The sequence below is a fragment of the Carex rostrata genome, chromosome 19 (genome assembly GCF_964058835.1).
Source record: "Carex rostrata chromosome 19, lpCarRost1.2, whole genome shotgun sequence".
Lineage (NCBI taxonomy): Eukaryota > Viridiplantae > Streptophyta > Magnoliopsida > Poales > Cyperaceae > Carex > Carex rostrata.
Genome location: NC_135936.1, coordinates 4,855,405 through 4,880,257, shown reverse-complemented (window position 1 = coordinate 4,880,257; position 24,853 = coordinate 4,855,405). Strand labels below are relative to the sequence as shown.

The following is a 24,853-nucleotide window of genomic DNA, read 5'->3' as shown; positions in this document are numbered from 1 at the left end:
TTTTTCCTCTGTTCGGATTGTTCTCTGCAACTCAAATCACGAACCCTAGCAGCACTCCTACTTCCATGCACAAGGTGCTTGATAAATTGCCCCAAAGAGACACTACATGAATTCAATTGTTTCAACCTTTCCATTGGGCAGTAATTTAGCTTTCATTTTTGGATGCTATTTAGGCCTACTATTGTATTCTATTTAGGCCTGCTATTGCATTCTATTTAGCTTTCATCGGAAATACAGAAGAGAAGAGAAGAGAGGAGGCAGGGATCCCCTTTCTCGCCTGAAAGAGAAGAGAGGAGGCAGGGATCGGCTGTGGCTCTAACTGTGCATTCATTTTAACTGAGGGGTATGATTGAAAATATAGAAATACGTATTTCAAAACATAATTTTTCAGATTATTTTTAATAAAATAGTATTAGAATGACAAATTTAAGAATAAACCAAGTTTATAATGGCATTGACATGAACTCAAACTTTGGAGTGGCATTTTTCAAAATTAGAGGTTTTGGAGTGGCATGGGCACAATTTCCCCTAAAAAGAAACTTATCATTTTCATTAGTTACGAACAAGAAGAAAAAATATGTACACATTGTAATCAATCAGTAATGAAACAATAACTGGTGTCATCAATACAACTTATTTATTGCTAGATGAGGGCATGACAAACATTCTTGTCCAAACAAATTCAAATTATTGTGCATCACTAATGAGGTATTTGAATTTAATTCTCTTGCTATCAAACTGCACATCCAGCCTTGCTACATGTATATCTCCAGAGGTGTTCATGAAACCGTTTAATATATTACGGAAAATAGGCGCGATATATAGGTTGAGTGTTATAGTATGTTCATTTTTGAGTAAGAATTGGGTGCTATAGGATAGCACAAGGTCATCCGTGCTACGGTCTAAAAAATTTATCGTATAAACTTCAAACTTCGATTTAAGTAACTCAATAAATTAGTTATATAATAAATTTATAGAATACTAACTTTTACTATTTTTGAAACTTTTTTACTATTTTTTTATGAAAGATAGCAAAAAATGACCTAAAACATTGATATTTTTTATTTTTAGACCATTTTTGGATATCTTTCATAAATTATAAAAATAGTAAAAAAATATTCCTGAAATAGCACAAGTTAGTATTCTACAAGTTTATTATATAACTAATTTATTGAGCTACTTAAATCGAAGTTTAAAGTTTATACGATATATTTTTGAGACCATATCACAGATGACCTTATGCTATCCAGAGCATCCAAGCCTTGCTCTTCATTTGATATTTTATGGATATTTTTCTATTAAAAGATCAAACATTATTGGATGATTATACAGATAAGAAATGTTTATACATATTATCTTATAAAGTATTTGACAAAAATAAAATCGTATTTAATAATATTATAGTTAATTTGGTTATAATGTATATAGTTATGAACTTGTGATGGGATTCATGTGTGCAACATATCTATATACATGAGGATAATTCATAAAAATACAGAGAGGATGAGGATGGAGCAGTCACAAGTCACAACTCCCTTGTGTGCCTATTTATCACAGCTCACCAAAAATTCAAAAAAGAATATAATACTTATTCAAATTAAGCTACAACAGTAATACATGTTGAGTTGCATCATGAAACCATACAAAATATTGTTCATGAAACCCTAAAATAAAAAAAGACACTCATTCTAAAAATCTAAATAAATTAATTGAAGAAACAAAAACAAAAAAAATGAAAAGTAGGTCTGTTCGATTGAAGACCCCACGGCTTTATCAAATCATTGCAAGAACATAGGAAACGTAAAAATCACTTTAAAAGGGACGACTCTTGCATGTCCAACTCATTAAGACTTGATAATCTAAATCAAAATCTAATTCAGCTCTACAAACCAAAAAAAAAGAGCATGAATTAAGAGGGGGAAATAATTTAACAACATATGTAACATATGCAATCGATACCAACACCATACCAGTGGGTTGATAAATAGAACATTTTGAAACACGCATTAAGTTTATAAAAAAAACAAAAGGAAACATATATACCTCAGCATCATCAGCCCCACCAGCCTTAGCTGCGTCCCTACCCTCCTCTACAAAGGCCAAAAGAAACAACTAAGCTCAACAAAACACCACAAAATCTATAACTTCTTGTATGAATAAAAATACTGTTCTTAAAAGTGTTCATAGGACAACAGCATTAGTCAGAAAAGCATGCTGCAATTAGTGACTAATTTAGAGGTTAGGCACATATTTATCATTTTAGAATAACAGAAGAATTTGGTATGGCTTTTGTTGGAGAAAAAAAAAAACTAGCATCAATATCTCACTGCCTTGTAAATAACATTGGGGCAGAAATATAGCAAAAAAATGTGTCATTTATTTATATAAAACAGAGTCAAAGTTTCATTTTTCCCTACAAAAGACAACGGTTGATATAAATGGCAAATCTTTTATTATATGAAGGGATCAAAGTTTTATTTGCCCCCCCTACAAAAAGTTTCATGCTTAGTATGAAATGTCTAATATATCCAGGATACAAGACAAATGAGAAATGCCTTGCATATCACACTTATGCTTGTTTGCAAAGATTTCATACATGATACATTACCCCCTTTTGAATCCTTAAAAGCAAATAATTTTGAAATAGAATTGAACTTAATTATTTTAACGAAACAAGTAAGTTTGACTTGTTTTTTATGAAAAACAGCTATAAATCGGTGAAAGCAGTTTATATAAACTTACGTTATATATAAAACATTTTGTGCCTACACCGATCTACAGAATGGGTGGAGCTTGAAATATTTAAAGTTCTATTTAAAAAAAAAAATGGTATGGGGCACCAATAATGCACACATTAAAAATGAAGGTAAGCACGCGGATCGCGCGCGGCAGTTGGACAGAGTACCGACCAATTAAATAATACTATTACCAAATATTTTCGGTTTAGCCCGCACAAGAATGTCCAAATGTCTGATCGTATGCGGCCATATCGGTGCATAAGATCATGCAGCTATTCTGTTTAGTTACTATTCTGGCAATAAAAGATGATCTGTACTGTGGCCTGACATAATATTATGATATTATATCTGGAATCAGACATTTATTCGGGGATTATTTTATTTTTGTTTTTTGAAATTAGGAATATGCACAATAAACCTTCCCCAACTTGCATCCTAGTTGAATGATTTGGAATTAATGGTGCCAAATATCAATGATAATTAACTACCTTTCTTGACTAAAAACAAAAGTTAATCAAATCTTTGTTGGTCAGGAGAACTTAAGATCCCACTTAACTTCACTTAAAAATTGTATAATAAATTATTTAAGAAGGGTCTGTTACTCCTTTTGAAGTCACCCTCGTTGACTTTAATTAAATATTACATTAGTGTTTAGGTTATCTATTATCAAATAACTAAATAAGAATCCAAAAAATTATTCGACCTTGTTAGTCCTTTGGTAGAAACTTTGTAAGACCGCATTGTCTGTGTATTCCCTCAAGGTGGGCCGAAATTTTTATTTCTACCATATTTATAAAGAAAAATAAATCAAAATACTTCAATTTGATGGGAATTTGAAATTCACTCAGGTTGTCAATTTATTTAACGACCACAAAGATTGGAGGCAACCAATTGGCTTTGCAGTCTCAATCTAGGAGCCTCTAAATAAATTGACAACCCAACTTTTCTTTTTATAAGTGACACAGATCTCTAAGCATAATTACTTATGTTGGTTTTAAAAATCATATAAATTTTCAAATTCAATCGGCGTGGCACAGACTGGGGCCATAGGATTCACCAATTTATTTGGAGGCACCTAAACTGGGATTACATAGTCAATTGGCGGCCTCTATTCTTTGAAACTGCTAAATGATTTGACAGCCTGGATAGTTTTCGAATTCTCATCAAATGAGAGTATTTTGAATTTTTTTTATTATGGTATAAATAAAAATTTCAGTAAGATAGAATCCACTGCTTTACGATGAGATCCACCACTATACAATTTCATATTAATTCAAAAACAGAACGGAAGCAAATCTGCTCTTTTTCTTGAGAAAAGGAGGACCCTCCTATTCTCCAATCCGAACCGTTCAAAATCAATCAAACGGCTTCAATTATTTTTTTCTTTTATATCAATATAATCTATTAAAATAAATTAGATGTAATTGAAGCCGTTTGATCGATTTTAAACGGTTCGAATTGGAGAATAGGAGGGTCTCCTTTTCTCAAGAAAAGGAGCAGATTCCATTCCAAACAGAACCTATTCGCAATAAAACATTGCCAGTATTATTTGTGCTTTAATTCGTATAAAGTTAAAAAATCATTGATGTTGGCCCACAGCCCCACACACATGTCAGAATAATTGATGTTGGCCCACACACATGCATACAAAATTAGAAATGATATGGCACTATATGCGCACATGACACACGCTTGTACCTCTGCGCACGTGACACACGCTTGTACCTCTGCGCACGTGACACACGCTTGGAACCGAATCGTCTGACCTCAGAGTCACTGCAGAGTGGGTCCCCATATAATTCTAAACCTAAAATCATTTTAATCCTAAATCCTTTAACAGTAATCGGGCCCACTCCGCAGTGACTTTGGAGGCAGGAATTTTCTGCACCCCAGAAGGCAGGAGATCTGGTTCCGTTCTTAACGACCTTTCAGTGGTTTCTCTCACCAATGGATGAGATAAAAAATTGTGCATGAAAACAAACAAGTGATTATTTTATCTCTATTTCTAACCTTTTGATCTATAAAAATATTTTACCAATTCATAATTGCTCATCTTTTACTCAAGACAATTTGCACAATTTGCAATATTCTTATTGATAGAATCGGTGGATATTTTATTGCAATATTGGCATAAAAATTGTGTACCTTTTTCATTATGAATAGGAGTTCTCCAATTAATTTTGGCCCACACACATGTAAGAATAATTGATGTTGACCCACACACATTTATAATAAATTAATAATAAAAATGATATGGCACTAAATGCGCACATGACAAACGCTTGTCCTCTTACACTATAACCTCAGTTCTATATAAATCCTTTATGCAATTGATGCGTTTTTCAAGCCCCGCATCTCACTTTCTTTTGATCTCTAAACTAGAAGGACAGTAAACAAAGGAGAGAAGATACATCGTACGTCAAGCACCACAGCTCACATTAATTTTATAGTTTCTAAACAAGAAGAAACAGAAAGAAAAGAGAGAAGATACAATGGCCTTTTCCTCCCTTCAGCTTGCTCAATCTACAATGCCAAATGGCATTTTCAAAACAAAAACCAACACATTTTTCACTAAAACGGTGTTCCCTTTTACACAATGTGCCAACAAAAGTTTAGTAAGCAATGCTCGTGCTATTACTAAGCTAACTTGTGTTAATGGAACGACCGAGATTGCCACGTGTAACCATATCATTGGTGACAAGAACACCAAGTTGGCACCGTTGAAGATCGGGATAATTGGATTCGGGAATTTCGGGCAGTTTATCGCAAAAGGAATGAGAAGGCAAGGCCACTCTGTTCTTGCCACCTCTCGTTCGGATTATTCGGAGTATTGCGAGCAAAATGGGATCCAGTTTTTCAGGTATAGCATTTTTATTTAATTCTGAAGGGATCTAGTTCATTAATTGTGCTGAGTATATATGATACGGTACCTCTGTTTTACAATGCCACTGAAGTTTACAAAGAGAAGAATGCATAATGTTAAATTCTTGTAATTTATCCTTCCTTTAATTATTTTCAGTAGAATACAAAATATAATCCAAGTGCCATGGTTTAAGATCAATAAAAAAATATATATTACGAGATACAATGAGAGCTCATATTCTAAAATTTAATATTAATTGTAGAAACATGGAGGCATTGTGTGAAGAACAACCTGATGTGATACTGGTGTGTAGCTCAATTCTCTCAACTGAGAACATCATTCGTTCAATACCAATTCATAAACTGAAACCAGACACAATTTTTGCTGATGTTTTGTCAGTCAAGCAATTCCCAAGAAATCTTTTTATTGAGGTATAATATCTTTCAGCCCTTTTGTTTCCATTATTTTTCCTCTAGAGAGTTTGGGAGGAAAAAAAGGTCATCATTGGTTTTGGATCTTCTCAACAATGGAAAACTTAAAAAGACTATTTTTTTCATTACTAGGTAAATCACATTATGCAATTATGCACCTCAATTTTTCTGCATCTTCCATTGTATCATCTTATTGATTGTCAATAAGAAAGAGAAAGAATAAAGAAAACTAGCTAGTCAACTGAAGATTATTCCCATTAATTAAATGTCCCCATTATATATCAATTATTACCTGTGGCTACACTTAGTCAACATGTTTAGCGTCATATTTATAGCCAATAGTTTTTCCATCGCCAACCTGAAGATCTTTAGATTAATTCTCCCACTAATTAAACTCTGACATGATTTTCTGTAACAAGTTCCTTTCATAACTTAGAAAAAGGAATATACTTTGCATATTCTCTTGACATACATAATATTGCAAATTTCGTGCAATGCGCTTCATGTGTTGATGTATTGTTCTTTTAGGTTCTGCCACCTGGATTTGGAATTGTTTGCACACATCCTATGTTTGGTCCAGAGAGCGGTAAGAATGGATGGACTGAGCTTCCCTTTGTTTTCGAAAAAGTTCGAGTGACTGATGTTGGGGCCCAGGCAGAAAAATGCACTCAATTCCTGAACATTTTTGAACAAGAGGTTCGAACATTATACCTAAAAAAGGAATTATTGTTTTGGCAATTTTCATTGGTACATCGGAGAAAAGAAACGACACATCACAATCTAAAATTTTGAATTTATGACAGGGCTGTCGAATGGTGGAGATGTCGTGTGAGGAACATGATCGCCATGCAGCTGGCAGTCAATTTATTACACATACCATAGGAAGGTAATCAAATGCAAAGAGCAATATAATTTTATTTTTCTGTTCTTATCTAATATGATATACTGACTGTATAAGTTTCTCCTTTATGACAGAGTTTTATCTCATCTAAACTTGGAATCGACTCCAATCAATACCAAGGGCTATGAGACTCTTTTACAACTGGTAAGTAATTAAGGTACATTCAAATTCAAATTAAGATGAAATTGGATTACTGATAATTCTATGCTCAATGAGAATTGTCTAAAATGATTATTTTTTTTTCAATTTGACAGACTGGAAACACTGTTAGTGATAGTTTTGATCTTTACTATGGGCTCTTCATGTACAATGTCAATGCCACTGAGCAGGCAAGTGTTTTTGTATTTTTTAATTGCAATATGCAAAAAACAAATAGTCATTATAACAAATTAAAGGAAGAGTGTACAACGTGATTCACGCTCTTGATATTTCTGGTCAACATAAATAAATCTCCCAAATTTGTTCAAATGAAACTGCTGAATATTTTTTATTAACCCTGTTTTGAACTCCAAATGCAGATTGATAACCTCGACAGAGCATTTGAGACGGTGAAACAGAAGTTATACGGCAGGTTACATGATATATTAAGAAAACAAATAGTGGAGAGAGTGCCTATGCAAGACGCCTCCAATAAGACGAGCATTACACAACTCACGTCTCTCACTATACCAGAAATGAATTTATCTGAAGCCGTTGCTGTATCCAGTCACAGGTAGTTCCTGCAGAGCTTGGAGATTTCTACTGCACAGATAATGAAGACTGTATCTTTGGAATATCTATTTAATAATATCATTATTTTAGTAGCTATATAATAATAATGTTTAGCATGTTACTCCTACGGTGATTATTGGAATAAATAACAAATGACGTGTAAACATATTCCTTTTTGTCAAGTATCGCTCTTTTTTCACCTGTAAAACTTTTCTTTTTTATTGAACCCTGTAAAACTTTTATTTTTTACCAAATCATAATTGCCCATCTTTTACTCGAGACAATTTGCAATATTCTTATTGATAGAATCGGTGGATATTTTATTGCAATATTGGCATAAAAATTGTGTACCTTTTTCATTATGAATAGAAATTCTCCAATTAATGTAGGTCCTACTTTAATATTGGCCCACACACATGTAAGAATAATTTATGTTGGCCGACACACGTCTAATAAGAAAAATGATATGGCACTAGATGCGCACATGACACACGCTTGTACCTCTTGCACTATAACCTCAGTTCTATAAAAATCCTTTACGCAATTGATGCATTTTTCAAGCCTCACATCTTACTTTCTTTTGGTCTCTAAACTAATAAAGGAAAGTAAACAAAGGAGAGAAGATATATCGTACGTCTAGCACCACAGTTCACATTATTTTTATAGTTTCTAAACAAGAAGAAACAGAAAGAAAAGAGAGAAGATAGAATGGCCTCTTCTTCCCTTCAGCTTGCTCAATCTACAATGCCACTCCAAGCATATGCATTGGTGGTGCCTTAGCCATTTTTAATTCAGATAGTACGAAGATGTAAATCAAACACCCGACTAGAGCAACAACTCAGATTCTACCTCCTCTTTTATTGGTCAAGTAAATATACTTTGAGGTCCTTAGAACGATAGTAGGAAATATCAGCCAATACCAATCCGGATCGACTGATACGTATCGGTATCGGCCGAGACCGATCTGATACCTTGCCAATATTTGTGGATTTTGTGTTTTTCATCCAATTTCTGCCATTCTGGTTCGATTCTGATCATTATTTGTCTGAAAACTTGAACCCGTGATTGATTAAATAGAGTATAAACTATGCACATGGTGAAAACTTGTCACATTCATTGATTAAATAGAGTATCAAGTATCAACTATGCTGAAATAGAGAAATATGAACTCGTGATTAAATATGTTAATAATCTTTCATTTGAGTTTACAGTGTCTTCTTTTTTTGTTTCGGACAACAATATCTTCATTTTTATCATAATACAAACGACGATGAAGTGATTCAGCCAGCATGACATAGTTTCTGGCAGTGAAAGAGTGTGTTTATAGTTTTAATGCTTGTATTATATTGTATTAGTGGATTATTTGATTGTAATCATTTATCTAAACATAAATTATTGACAAATTAATTTTTTATCAATTTTTTCCTTTTTTTAGTGTAAAACAAGCTTCTGGCCAAAAAGTCCGATTTTTCAATCCGAATCGACCGGGACCGATCCCGATACCAATATTTCCTACTATTCTTAGAACCACTATTGGATAAGCAAACAAATGTACCCATGTCTCTAAACTTTGTTTATTAAGAAAATCCACTCGGTTAGAAAACCAATATGATATGGATCATGTCGTAAGATTGTAAGAAGCCTCTAACCAAAACTACTCGGAGGTCCTTAATTTATTGGTTAAAAATACATTTGGTCTAATAAATAATTATGGCAGAGAAACCTCAAAGAAAAGAAAAAGTATGTTAACCCAATGCATTTCAGGCTTTAGCTGTCACAGGTTGTACCGAAATTTTTATTAATAATATCTAATATTAAATAAAAAATAATACAAATACCCAGTGCATTTTTTTAATTTCAGAAATTTTAAAAATGCCGAGGTCGTCGAATTTCTCGACGGCTGAATTCTTTTTTGGATCACAAAGAAACTTGGTGACCGAATAACATAATTTTTTTTTCTTAAGTTTCTGTCAGAAACTTTTTTATTGGATTTATCTTTTTTTATTTAATTAGAAATTTGTATGATATTTTTATTTTTTCTATTATAATATTTAAAATGATTTTATATTTCTTTGAAAATAGATGGAATACTATATAATTTAATTTATTAGAAACACTATAAAAAATAATCCAGGTCAACATTTTTCAGTCGGAATTTTTTGCAACTTTAAGAAAAATTAAAATATTTCTGCGTTAGTGGAAAAAAAATGAAAATGTTTTAAATGTGAGTTATTAATACCGGTTCAAAAGTTATTTCTTAGTAAATTAAAAAATTATTGTGGTCCTAATACCTATTTTATTTCATGTATTTTCTTAGAATTGATTTTAGAAAAATATTAAAATATTAAAAAATATAAAATAATTTCTAGAAAAATAGATGGACAACCTTAGAATTTTAATATTTTAAAAGAACCACATTAATTTCTTTATTTATCACGAAGTGACTTTTGAACTGAGATTAATAACTCAAATCCAAGTATTTTTATATTTTTCCTGTAGCAAAGAAATATTATGTAAAAAATCCAGACTAAAACATATTGATCAAAGTTATTTGGTACTTTTTCTAGAAAATTAAATAATATAATGTTTCATCTATTTTCAAAAAAATATAAAAATATTTCTAATATTTTAATAAAAAAATTATAAAAATTTATAATTAAATAAAAAAATCATAAATCCAATAAAAAAGTTTTTGGCAAAAACCTAAGAAAACAAAAACAAAAACAAAATTATGTCGAGTTTCTCAGCAGTTCAAAAGTAAAATTCAACCATCTAAGAAACTCAGCAACCTAAGAATTTTTATAATTCTTCAAAAATCTTGGACATTTCAATTAATTTTATTTTAATGTTGGATATTAAAAAAATGACGGAATATTGTACAGCCTATTTACATATTAACCCAATAACATTTCAAGCTATGTTCAAATGAAAGCATCCTAGTCATATGAACTTGTCCAAAATTTTAAATAAAAAAAGTAAAAAAACTACATCACATTCATACTGTTGATCCCTCAAAAGACAAGTATTATGATATAAATTTATCAGCTTGCTCTCAGTAATATGCCAAACTCTTGACATACATAATTCAAATTAAGCTACAACAGTAATACATGTTGAGTTGCATCATGAAACCATACAAAATATTGTTCATGAAACCCTAAAATAAAAAAAAGACACTCATTCTAAAAATCTAAATAAATTAATTTAAGAAACAAAAAGAAAAAAAATGAAAAGTAGATCTGTTCGATTGAAGACCCCATGGCTTTATCAAATCACTGCAAGAACATAGGAAACGTAAAAATCACTTTAAAAGGGACGACTCTTGCATGTCCAACTCATCAAGACTTGATAATCTAAATCAAAATCTAATTCAGCTCTACAAACCAAAAAAAAAGAGCATGAATTAAGAGGGGGAAATAATTTAACAACGCATGTAACATATGCTATCGATACCAACACCATACCAGTGGGTTGATAAATAGAACATTTTAACACACACATTAAATTTATAAAAAAAAAACAACAAAAGGAAACATACCTCAGCATCATCAGCCCCGCCAGCCTTAGCTGCGTCCCTACCCTCCTCTACAAATGCCAAGAGAAACAACTAAGCTCAACAAAACACCACAAAATCTATAACTTCTTTTAGGAATAAAAATACTGTGCTTTAAAGTGTTCATAGGACAACAGCATTGGTCAGAAAAGCATGCTGCAATTAGTGACTAATTTAGAGGTTAGGCCCATATTTATCATTTTAGAATAACAGAAGAATTTGGTATGGCTTGTAAATAACATTGGGGCAGAAATATAGCAAAAAATGTCTCCTTTAATTATATAAAACAGAGTCAAAGTTTCATTTATCCCCTACAAAAGACAACGGTTGATATAAATGGCAAATTTTTTATTATATAAAGGGATCAAAGTTTTATTTCCCCCCCTACAAAAAGTTTCATGCTAAGTATAAAATGTCTAATATATCCAGGATACAAGACAAATGAGAAATGCCTTGCATATCACACTTATGCTTGTTTGCAAAGATTTCATACATGATACATTACCCCCTTTTGAATCCTTAAAAGGAAATAATTTTCTGTTTTTTTGTGTGTTTTACAGGAACATCCAGGATACTTCTGACATTTTTCAGGAGCGATCTTTCTAAAACCCAAACCTCCATCAAACCTATTATAATAACGAATCATAGCAATCCATCCTCTTTTTAGTTCCTCACAAGTCCCAAAACTCCTACCTATCTCATGCACTAACAAATCCTCTTTAGTCCAACACTCAACTAGAACCTGACTCATATATATTGTTTAATAGCTTAAGTTACTATTCTATTACATGTCCTCCACAGCAAAATTGGGTGTACTTGTTACAAGAAAGGTTAGGAGCACATACCTCCATCCTCTGGGATGTCAGAAGTCCACAAAGTGAGGTTGTCCCTGAGAAGTTGCATGATCAATGTGCTATCCTTGTAAGACTCCTCGCTCAGTGAATCCAACTCTGAGATAGCTTCATCAAATGCCTGCTTTGCCAGGTGGCATGCCCTGATTGATCAATTAAGTAAGTATCAGAAGCAGTAAGGTAATCATGATATAACCTTAATCACCCCGGCATTTCATTCATAAAAATCCCACTAAAACAGAAGAAAAGAATATGCCATAGATATAGCCATAAACTAAATAAACATAATCCTTGGTGTTAAGTATATAGCATCCAAAAAGGTCTAAAAAACCCTAGAGAACTTGAGAATATCAAAACATCCCTGCCATACAAATCCAAAAGAGCAATTGTACTGGGAATTCTTTATTTTTTTTTTCGAAGGATCTAAGATAGTTCACTTTCAATAACAACCAGAGTTACAGAGCTATTTAAAAGAAAAGAGGAGATATATCTATACCTCTCAGGGGAGTTCATGATCTCATAGTAGAACACAGAAAAGTTCAAAGCCAATCCAAGACGAATTGGGTGAGTCGGTGAGAGCTCAGCCTCAGCAGTGGTGGTTGCGGCCTACATTTTTCAGTGGGAACAGGGATTAGTGTTTTGTATAAAATAATTTGTATTTAAAAAGAAGGGATGATAAATATGACGGACAATGCCCGCATATATTCATCATTTCAATATACTCAACAATTTAGCGAGGGCTTCAAATTGCCTTCTTATGGATTTGCAAACTGTGTAAGAAAGCAAATGATAAGTGATAATTGAATAATGATAACACTTAACCACACACTGTTCATAATTATGTAAATACAAGAGCCAACCAAAAAGAGTCACAAGATTATGTACCTCATAAGCTTTAAGAGATTGGTCTGCAGCCTCCTTTTTCTCATTTGCAGACTTGAACTCGGCAAGGTAACGGTAATAGTCTCCCTTCCTGCACCACCATCACAAAATTAAAAAAAAACAGTCTCTAAAGCACCACCAAATGTAAATGTGATGAGAATTTATGAGCACTGATGTCCCATACTTATTGAACAGTTCATCAATCTCTCATGTTTGTCTAATACTTCAATTTGATTATGTACAGAAATTTCAAATACATGTAAACACCATAGAATTACATCCGTGTTCTATGCATTTAATGATCTCAAACCCAACAGGTTCACTATTTGTCCTTCTAGTTTTCTAGAGCTTAACACCATGGTAAAAGTTTAAACAAGTAACCAAGTTCGTTAAAAGTAAAAAACCAGTATATGAGACAAGATGCATTCCTTTCAATAGTCCACTTAAGATGCATTTGCACTTCAGCAAGCTAAGAATTGCATTGTTGTTATTGTATGCAGACTGTGTCCTTGTTAAGTTTCTTGCATAGCAACTCTCCATATACAGCACAAAATTCTAATCAAATTTGCTTGTCCAAATATTTTCAATGCATGTCCTAACTCTTTAAAAATGAAACAGTTCACAGTCGCAGGTTTACACGTCTATAGTGAGTTACTTATAAATGACCAGTACAGTAAATAAAACAGGCAATAATTAAAAGAAACAAACCCACATCTTATAGTAGAAGACAGATGACTCCCCAGCAGTGGCAGAAGGAATGAGGTGGCCATCAAGCACGGCCATGATGTCATTACAGATGCCAGTGAGCTCAGTCTCAACCTTGTGGCGGTACTCGTTGATGCGCTTGACGTGGGCCTCATTGCCCTTGGCCTCTTCCTTCTGCTCGATTGATGAGAGGATGCGCCAAGAGGCACGCCTTGAGCCAATCACATTTTTGTATCCCACTGATAATAGGTTTCTCTCCTCCACTGTAAGCTCGACATCAAGTTTGGCCACATTCTTCATCGCCTCCACCATCTCTGAAGATGATAAGATAGGTGTGATAGTGTATTAGCCAGATCTTTAAATTTGGTTTTCATTCCCTCTTTTATTTTTATATGTTTTTGGGCTATTGTTTACTTCTTCAATCATTGCTGAGGCTAGCTTCACGGCATCCATAAGGTTAAGAAAATAAGTACATAACAAAACCAAAAGACATAAGACTGTTCAATAAATATCAATGAAACCCATTTGTAATAATTATAAATTGCTTCAGTATAAGAGCATTTGATTAAGTATTTCTTTTTCTAGAAGTATATCTGTTCAAATGGAGTATCAAGGCTAGGCAAGAATTCAATAAGGCTCCAAAAGCAACTTCAAGCCAAAACATATGAACAGATGAATCACTATATCTGCCATCTATATAAAAGAAAGGTTTTATACACAAGACTATTTAGCGAATATTATTTTAATATTTCAATCTGTTTCAATTTATTTTAACAACTCTTTGTCTAGCTGAGATCTCAGGTGAGAACAAAGTCTAAATTGAGGCCTAATCAGTAGGGCTAAAGAACTAAATAAATAAATTTTCAGAAACCATCTTAGAGAGATTACCTCTCCAATTATGTTAAAAGAATTTCTTTTGAATAAAGTATAAACCAAATTTAACTTGGGTAATTATGTTTACATTTTTTAGCTTCCAAACAAGACTTGGACATATGCTTCACAAAAATGAGTACAGAAATTAAAATTTATAACAATACCAGTACAATTACCACACTGTGTATTCACTAAATATGTATAAATAGGTAATAGAATAGTTTCAGACTTCTGTTTCTCGGTTAATAATGCAGAAAGGGCAGTGCTTCTAAACTCCATGCCTTTGTGGTAAGCAAGTGTGTCTGTTTGACTAGTTATTAGGAAAAGTCAAAAGATCAGGGTTTGCCTGGGCTTGGAAAATAGTTTCCAGCATAAGAACGCTATAGCTTCTTCGCCAGATAAGCCTATTACCACAGCAATACAAGTGCTGGAGGAGAAATAAAACAAAGTTTTTCTGAAGATATAATGATAAAGTATAAGGTATTACCTTAAATCTACAACACGTACGTGCATCTATACAGTTAAAGCGTCATTTATTGCTCACTAAGATATATTCATACTAATAACACACACAAAAAGGCATCGGAAAGCTTGCTGTCGCAAAATCCAAAATTTGTAGGACACAACAAAAAAACAACAACTCGAAAATCGCAAGAAATTAGTAGATCTTAGAGCAATAGAGAGAGAAAGAAAGGGGAAGACAATACCATCGTAGCGCTCGGCTTGCTCAGCGAGCTTGGCGATGTAAACGAAGTTCTCTCTGGACGACATGGCGAGATCTCGATCGGATCTAACTGGTCACTCCGTTTAAATTTCTTCTCTTTTTCTCGTTTTTTTTTTCTTTCTGTGGAGACAGGACAACGAAAGGGGGCGAATTAAAAAGGATAAAAAGCAGAGATGAAAAGGCGCTAACAACTAGCTGAACTTGGTGTATTCCAGAATGTCAGGTTCAAAATATAAAACTTGCTACAAGTTATCAGGTGACGTGTTATGCGTTTCGCCTGAATTTATTAATTACATATTCTCTAACAGTAGAGTGTGTTTTTGTTTATGCATGAATCAATAATTTGTCTTCAATATTATTGTAGTACTAATAATAATATTTGTAAATTTTTATTTATTGTGACATGTGTTTTGTATTCAAAATTGCAAATTATTTTATATAATATTAATTCTGTTTAGAAATCAAACATGTTCCACTCAATAAGATTATTGTTATGTTATTAATGTAAAAACTTAAATATAAAGGTTAAAATGTCAAATTAATCTTCATATTATTGTTATGTCAGTCTAATAATAGGATGGCATAGCTCTATAAATTTTAATATATTTTTAATACTTTTAGTAGTTAATATTACGTTCATTTTGCATAATTTAGATATTTCATGTATATTTTCTGTATGGTCGTCGATGCACCAGGTGCATGGGCCTGTAGAGAGGAGGAGCGGATTTCTTGCCCTGCCAAGTACGGATAGCCTTGCAAAAAAAAATCGCTGCGGCGGGGTCTTAAAATAGGGTACAAAGAGATGCGGGAAAATCACTACCGTTGGATTTGAAATATGTTCTGGGGCTTTTCGCTAATTTCAGCCCTTGAAACGAGATCCGTAATTATCATTTTGTCTATTTTGTTTCGACTCCACAAAGAAAAGAAACAAAATTATTGTTATTTACTTATTTAATCTAACCATGATTTGTTAACAAAAATCATATTTTTTTATTATAATATCTGCAGAAATAAGTAATTTCAAATTAAGAACGGTTTAGTCAATACGCATTGAAAAATAAAACAATAAAAATGTGTTATCCGTATTCCCCTTTATGAATAAAAGGATCACTCCTTGAACTATGATTTATAATTCAAGAATTTTCTTTGAGTGAGTCTATGGTACTATGCATATCACGAATTGTTATTGTGCTATGGCTCTATATTTGAGTTTTCAAATTTTAACGATCGATCCAAACCGTTCATCTTGTTCTCCATATTAATATGTGTTTGGAGACCAAATTTTACATTTTTTGAAATTTTTTACTATTTTTTTAGATATTTAGAAAATCACTTGATCTGAAAATTCTGGACCATCCAAAAACAGTGATTTTCAATAAATCTAAAAAAAATAGTAAAAAAATTTCAAAAAATGTAAAATTTGGTCTTCAAACACATATTAATATGGAGAACAAGATGAACGGTTCGGATCAACCGTTAGGATTTGAAAACTCGAATATAGAGCCGTAGCACGGTGCCAAATCGTAATATGCATAGTATCATAGACTCACTCATTTTCTTTTAATGGAGTTCGTAATTGAAACAATTGGATTCCATAAAAATTCGAGTCCATTTCTCAAACAATCAAAAATTAATTAAATCAGTAGAGAGGGAAAATGGGCAAATGATGGGTATACATTCTTCTCCAGCCATATTATCATCCAATTAAATATGGACTTTCAGATTTTTTTTTTTTCTCATTGGATCAGAGCTGATGTGTCAGTGTGTCGCCGGAGAAATTTCTTTTCCAAAAAAGTATTTTTTAAATAGTGAAAATATAAAATTAGGATGTGGTTTGAAAGGGATTGAGACATAATATTGGGCCCAAGTCTTGACTTGGCGATAAACTTTTGACTTCTTGCCACGTTTTTTATTTTATTTTTATTTTTTCGACCATTGCACCCAATGAACAAAGAAACCGTTTACTTTGCTATCTTGCTGTGCTGGAGTTGACAGACTTTCTATCGAATTGAATGTTTCAACAAAATATAATCTTATCTTTCTGTTCACATTTCCCTTTCTTCAAGTCAGACAAAATAGAAAATACAAAAATAAATGCAAAAGTACAGATAGGACTTAGGAGCAAGTTTCCATTACTAATTAAGACGTCTACAATTGTCAGAGTTCATGAACCAATTGGATGTTGCCAGTTGTCAGCGTCATTTTTAAATTTCAAACTCTTCATGTGTGTTCATTTTTCTGAATCCCAAAAGGTCTTCTTTTTAGATATTAAAAATTACACGCAAGCATAGAAATTAGCTATATTACTTCTTCTTTTTTAATTATTGTAAAAGCTGTCATGTTGCTCGATCGTTCATTTAGTTTTAGCTAACTTTAACACACCGTGCATGTATGATGATTGATAAGGCTATAAACATTTTATTAATAATCAATTACAATTTACAAAGACGTGATTTTAATCAATAGTCCAGCTAAGTATGACATTGGTGTCACATGACACTAACTTCAAAATTAATTGAATAGACTTCAAACGATTAATTCAAACTGTTCAAACCAATTTACTTTATGAGTGATGTATTTACATGCAAATTTTTTTATATTTTCGAGTTATTTTAGTTTCAAATCAAGCGATAAAAATGTCGAAAAATGAATGTATTAAAATTAACTTAAAAACTCACACATTTGACCGCTTGACTTGATACCAAATAAATTCAAAAAGTTATAAATTTTACATGTAAACGCATAAATAATGAAATAGATCGGTTTGAATGGTTTGGATTCACCATTATACTAGCCACACTCTTTAATCAATTATAAAGACATGGTTTGAACAAGTACAATATTTCCTTGCTACTTTTTTTTAGTAAAGGTTGAAAATTAAACTGCTCAACTTTTCTATAGAGATTGGACTTCTTTAGATAATATTCAACATTTAGTTATGTCCTTGCCTCTCAAACGAAGGGAGGCCATGTTAATGGTTCTTAGTGCCCTATGCTGGTGTATTTGGAAAACAAGAAATACAATATGTTTTGATAATAAACATGTCCCTACAGTTGGAAATATGCTTATACTAACTTGCTCTTTGTTAGATTATTGGTCAAGAAATACAAAAAGGCATATGAAAGACTTTGCACACACTTGGATCCCTGAGGATTTAGACATGGTGCCTCTTCAGTCTTTATCTCCCTTGCCTGCTATTGAGTTTTCTGCTAGTACCAATCCATGGGTTCCAATATTGATGACCAACTAAAGACCTCCAGTCCAATTATAGGTGGTCAGCCATATGTGCTTCACTAAATGCATGCATGGTTTTTTTTTTTTTTGTCATGTTTTGTTGCTTTGATGACTTGAATTGTAATAAATGGGTTCTTCCCTTCATTTGTTGGAGCATTTGTTAGTGTCTTTGCTTGAACTAATCTGACTCTATGGCACATGATTGCTTGCTATTATGAGATATATTTGTTTTAGGTTTTTAGGTTTGGTTGTACTTGAGTTTTGCCTACGGGGTCAGTGATGTTTTTGTGACTGCAACCTGTTGGGTTTCAGGGGTGCCAAAACCCGTTTAGGCCTAAGCTGAGGAAAAACCGTAAAACATTTTTTTTTTACTTCTGACTCAAGCCGTGAATTAAAAGGGATATGCCAGAAAGACCAAAGGTGAGTTCCCCCACAAGTCTTTCATTGCAAGGACCATTTTAATTCTTCACAGATCTACTCCTTGATTGATTTCTAACTTTAATCTACTTACCAATTAAATAGATTAATATAACATTTATACCTTGTTTCCAAATTCTAATTGGAATGCAGACCGAGCGAGAAGAGCGACTCAGGGAATGACTCGATTCGAAGCATCAGATGTCCGATGCCTCTATCGGTTATCCACCGGGACTAACCGGAGAGCGGTTTATTTCTTTTACCAAAAATACCATAAATCACGGGATATAGCAAAAACACTATTTACCGAGAAAATACGAAAACACATAAACACAAACTTGCAATTATTCAGATTTACTAATAAGCAAAACTGAAATACCGCAAAATTTGGGAAAACACTATTCACTGATCCCGCAAATAAACTTCTCAACAATCCGAAATATTATACATGGATTACGTATAACTTTCGTTTCTAACCGAAACATTATTCGCAGAAGAAAACTGAGAAAGAGATAAAATACCGATTCGATTCGACACAAAACGATACAAGTGAATTAGTGGTTTCTCTCTCTACACCCCATGCCTTTATATAGGCCATAGGGTCGGTTACTTGATTACCAAAATACCCCATGAATAGTAATGAGGTTTGAAAGTGAAAAGACCAAAATGCCCTTGGCCCAAATTCAATTAACATCCATATAATTATTCTAAACAATTATATTTCTTGCGGTTGTTGTTTCGGTAACTTTTATACAACGTACCTTGTACGTTTATAAATTAACCTTTTGTTTTTGCTTTGTCATTTTTACATGACATTTATAATTTAATTATTATATCACGTATAATTAATTATAACCATCTTATTATTAATCATAATCAATTTATAATTAATCAATAAGATTCTCCAAGTAGCTCCTATACGGTGTGACCCGATAGGATTTGTGTTATGTTAGTAAATAGAATTAAAAACTGTTTTAACTTTTATAATCATGAGAGGCATCTGGCAGAACGCATCATGACCATCCAATTACACAGATGATGATGTCATGTATAATATCACGATCCAGTAAACTATTTTACTTGTGTTAATTCTTTCAAACTTAATTTTTTTCTTGATCTTGAGCAGATTATCAAATATAATTACTCTTGTAATTATACCGCTAGCAGATAATCTTACTGTCACACCTCAAACCAAGAATTATGGATTAAGGTATGATCAACCTCGCCTCGTGTTTAATTACTCATTAAGCAAGCAAGGCTAAGATAAACAAAATAATAAATCAAACAACAGCGGAAGCATAATAATATAAAGTATCAAGCATCAGTCACATAGCAAATAAATAAACATACATATCATACAATACGATCCGTCTCGGATCCAAAATAACATCATCTAATTAAAGGGGATACATGATCTATCGAGCCCGTATATATAGCACAAGAAATGCAGGACTCGTAAACCAAATCAAAAACCTAACTATAGCTAATCAAGCGGTGTGGACATCGGGGACAGCTCCTGACAACTCCTGCTACGGATCGCCAGATGCTATACCTAAAACTCACGAAACAACTTGTGGGTGAGCGACTAATCGCCTAATATGTGACCCAGAATTATCCCCTCAGGGATCCTCAATGGTAAAGCACTTTTATTTATAAAACGCGTTCAGTTATGAATATAATTCAAAATATGCATAAGTGTGAACCTATATCAATATCTAATAGAATCTACAATACTTTTAAATGATGTCATGATGCGGTTAATCTATTATACCAACATGCAAAATAAATCCAAAGTCAAAATACAATATCGGATAGAAATCAAGTCGGAATCCAGTACTCCTAGCACTGTGTGCCCCAAATATAATAATAATAATAATAATAATAATAATAATAATAATAATAATAATAATAATAATAATAATAATAATAATAATAATAATAATAATAATAATAATAATAATAATAATAATAATAATAATAATAATAATAATAATAATAATAATAATACGAATTAAGTAAATATCACCCCGTGCCATGCCAATAGGACCAAAAGATCCAAATAATATAATCCAAGGACTGCGATCAGTGGAACAATAATACACGTTGCCTAAGTGAAATCGAGCATTGCCCTTAGGATAGTAGCACACTAGCTGATGGTTATATCAAAATTCGGTGTGTCATCTTGCCTAACGATTCATCACCCAAACATATAAAATAGGAGAAATCATACAATTCAAGTCGTAAAATTGTTAATATCTTCCCTCATGAGCAGAAGAGAACTCTACCGTCCGGCCAGACCAATAGGATCAGGGGCTCGCATTCGGCCACGTGCATCAAGGCTTGCCGGTCTTATGCACCACACATCATTCCATAAGGCCCGCATTGGACCTTTGAAACTTCTTTTCTAGGCAAAGTAGCTCCTAATGTAGGAAATGAATAAATCCCGAATCATTCGTGCCTCAGGGCTTGTACCCAGCCCGCACGTAATGGTAAAATGAATCGAAAAGGATATATAATCAAAGTTTATACATATAATATAAATTCTAAGGCCATCCGAGAATCAAGTGATCCTCGGCTCAGTGGTTGTCGGGCCGCCCCTTGCCAAGTGACACCAAGACGGAACGAAGTCACTCGGCCCTGCTCAGCTCTCACCAATGCATGCGTATGCACGTAAAATAATAATAATATATTGTCTTCTACGAAAAGAAGACAAACTAATAACCTAATATTCCAATAGTATATATAATATTATTTAACTACTCTATGATAGGCCTAAATTATATACATATTTGATCAGATTTTTTTCACGAAATAACACCAAATATCTTGTATTTTGAATATAAAGTGAATAGAATACACCTAGGATCAAGTTACTGCGCTTGTTTGGTTTTAATTTGCAAAAAATGAAGAAAAATGCTCAGTGTGGACGCATGGTTTGCGATACGGCCGCACTAAGTACTTAGATAGATTTCTGAATACACGCCAATTTTAAAAAGATATAATAAGCTATGCATCAAAATCAGTGCGGATGCACGGATCTTGATGCAACCGCACTCTGGTCGCACAGAAAAAATCTGAGCGCAGTGCGGATGCACTGTAGCAGCCAGTGCGGGTGGCCTGGCCACACTGTAGTAGAACGCAGAATTGGAGCCTGAACTTAAAATAGCCATAACTTTTGACTCGTAACTCCGTTTTGGGCGTATGACCACTTTTTGGAAAGCTAACGAGAGATCTACAACCTGAGTATCTAAAAAAGGAAACTTGGAGTCAGTGCGGACGCACTGGACTTGCAAATAGGCAGAATTACACGGTTTGACAGTTTTTCTATTTTTGGTGCACCAGGGACGCGTTTTTACAGCCAAACTTGGACATGGCAGTATGGGAAACAATCCAAAGATAGCATCCACTAACCCCACAATTATGCTTTTTGATTGGGCATGGTCTTTTGCTATAAAAGGGGGGTTCATTCCCATTCAAGACACACAACTCTCATCTCTCTCTCTCACCCTTGGTGCATGTCTATTTCCATAAAATACAGTGACAAATATGCAACAATTCTCGGAGTTCCAGAAGCTTTTCTAGGAAAGAGAAGGAGAAGATCTTTCCAAGATTGAGATTTTTAATTTGATAAAGGGTGTAATCATTTCTTTATTCTATTTCTAGGGGGTTTAGGTCAATACATGAACTTGTTTAATTCTATTTTATTCGGATATTTGTTTTTATTATGATTGTTTTGTGGTATTTGATTGTTAATTTCTGTGATTTATCATTTGTGTTAACTACATAGTTGGTATTTGAAATCGATGTAGTCTTGTCTTGGATTCGAAAGAACCATAGTAGTTAGGACGAGATGAGAGTACCAAATTATGAACGCAAATATCCTAGGTTTGGATTAGGATCTAACCAATTTGTAATCTAAGCCGGAACTACAGAAATTAAGGTTAGGGCCTTGGCGAAGGATGTAACTGTGAAATCAATCCTTAATTAGGACATCTCAAATTGAATCGGATATTGGTATGAAGGACGTAACTGTGAAGTACCAATATTCGAGAAGATGAGAGACTAACAAGAGCTTATGGTCTAGGCAGCTAGGGTGAAGGACGTAACTGTGAAGTCCAAATTACTTAGGCACGCTATTAATTCACGAAAGTGACCCTAAATGACATATTAGGTTAGAAACATCATCAAATCATACATGAATTTAAGCAATACCGAATAGATAGAATTATTAAGGGATTGTAGACCGAATACCCCTAGATCTCCTCAACTTGAAAGCAAACCAACTTTTCTTTTCTTTATTTTACATTCAATTATTGTTTAAAATCCTTTCTCTTGGGTATTGAACCCAAACTTATGATTAATTAAAACAAACCCCCCAGTTTACTTTATTTGCACTTTATTTTCTTTTATTTTCTGAAATTAATTGTTAAAGTTTAAGCTATGTATTTACCATACTCTCTGTAGTTCGACACCCTAAGTACTACATTGATTGGTTGTGCGCTTGCAACAAACCTTTCTTTGGGTATTAAGGATAATAAATTTAAAGGAAAAAAGAGTATAATCCAAGCACAATTCCGTATATCAAAAATACTCATCACTCTACTTCTAAAATACAATAAATTTGGGTTTTTTAGGATTTATGCAATTTCAACCTACAGTGCAGAAAGGATAAACATGCTCTATAGTTTTAATGCAACTACTTAAAAATAAGGTGCAGATGTCAGGTCAGATGGATCGACTTGGTAAGAGTACGCCCACAGAAGAAAATAATTCAGATATCCCACACCTGTAGGGCTGGAGACTTTGTGGCTAACCCTCAGCGAAATCAGCGGGCTCCGCGTATGCTCCGAGCTGCGGGTCAGTCAGATCAGTCCAATGATCGAACTCGTACGGGATCTGCTGATCTAAAATTACGTAATTTAAACTAATTAAAATCTACGTTAAATTATTCTCACCCTCGCCCTAGTTAATGTGGAAGTTAAATTCTCGATTATTTCAGTTTTATAAAGATTACTGATTCAGTCAGTCTGACTGAACCGGTTAGTCAGATATTAATTATTTACTTTCATGTCATCGAACTTAGCATTAATCTTAATTTATAAGTTTATCAGATATTGATCATTCACTTTGATTTAAATTATCCTAATTTTAATTCTAAATAATTTATAGTTTTAATAATTTAATTTGAAGATAAATTGCTTGTAAAAATTCTAATGTCGAAATATTTGCAAAATTATTATTCGTGAGTCACAGAAATTTTGTACGTGTTCTTACCTATTTAATATATCCTAATTACTTAGCTATTTGATTTATTCTAACTTAACTATAATTATTCTAACCGGTCAAATTGCAGTTTCGAAAGTTAATTTATTATTAAAAATTCCTAATATTACTATTCTTATAAAAATTCATAAATTATGTAATTATTACTAAACTAATAAGTATTATAATATGCTTTTAGTTATATTATAATTTAGATACGTAAATTGATTTTACAAAATTTTAGAAAAGAAATGTTTACCTATTTTACGTGTTTTTCTAATTAGTTTTAAGTCGAGCAGTTCGTTATTTTATAACTAATCTAATTCTATGTGTAATTAATCGTTTCGGATCTAAATCAAAAATAAATATTTTTCGTTGCTAACTAATTGTCATTTATTAATTAGCAACGAGTTTTCGTACAAGTTCGAAAATGTTTAAAAGAAATATTTTAATTTAAAAACTTATTATGAAACTTTTATTTTATTTTAAATGTGTTGGGATGTTTTAGTTTGGTTTGTTTCAGGATTATACAGGTGTCCAATCGGGTTATTTTAGTATCTGCTCAAATTATGTTACGAGCTATCATCGAGGCATCAAGACCCTGGATGGTATAATCATTTCCCGCGCTAGTTTAAGTTTACATAAGCATCCGATTTTAATTCGATTCCTTATAAAACTTAAACTTTTAAAAGCCACGTTTCTATCCGA

General features: G+C 32.8%; 2 protein-coding genes and 1 long non-coding RNA gene across 8 annotated transcripts; 1 reads left to right on the top strand and 2 right to left on the bottom strand.

The window, feature by feature from the left end:
- Window positions 1-1,597: 1,597 nt before the first annotated feature.
- Window positions 1,598-15,380, bottom strand: LOC144571497 (14-3-3-like protein B). 6 transcript variants are annotated; one of them, XM_078320809.1, is made up of 7 exons: window positions 15,216-15,377; window positions 13,643-13,949; window positions 12,934-13,021; window positions 12,545-12,654; window positions 12,043-12,191; window positions 11,183-11,229; window positions 1,598-1,880 (listed from the first exon to the last, which is right to left on the bottom strand). In XM_078320809.1, the coding sequence occupies exons 1-7, from the start codon at window positions 15,277-15,279 to the stop codon at window positions 1,872-1,874; spliced, it is 774 nt and encodes a 257-aa protein (XP_078176935.1). In that variant the 5' UTR covers window positions 15,280-15,377; the 3' UTR covers window positions 1,598-1,871. The 6 variants fall into 6 exon arrangements, with proteins under 6 accessions (XP_078176935.1, XP_078176940.1, XP_078176937.1 ...); XM_078320814.1 differs by having other exon boundaries at window positions 1,598-1,781; XM_078320811.1 differs by lacking the exon at window positions 11,183-11,229 and adding an exon at window positions 2,044-2,090.
- Window positions 5,102-7,695, top strand: LOC144571540 (arogenate dehydrogenase 2, chloroplastic-like). Its single transcript, XM_078320867.1, has 7 exons — window positions 5,102-5,598; window positions 5,864-6,032; window positions 6,561-6,728; window positions 6,836-6,918; window positions 7,008-7,077; window positions 7,188-7,262; window positions 7,452-7,695. Exons 1-7 carry the CDS (start codon window positions 5,231-5,233, stop codon window positions 7,647-7,649), a joined length of 1,131 nt encoding a protein of 376 aa, XP_078176993.1. The 5' UTR covers window positions 5,102-5,230; the 3' UTR covers window positions 7,650-7,695.
- A 4,791-nt stretch (window positions 15,381-20,171) lies between the features above and the next one.
- Window positions 20,172-23,824, bottom strand: LOC144571498 (uncharacterized). The gene is made up of 2 exons (XR_013517526.1): window positions 23,670-23,824; window positions 20,172-20,435 (listed from the first exon to the last, which is right to left on the bottom strand). It is a non-coding gene; the product is annotated as an uncharacterized LOC144571498 (long non-coding RNA).
- Window positions 23,825-24,853: the final 1,029 nt, after the last annotated feature.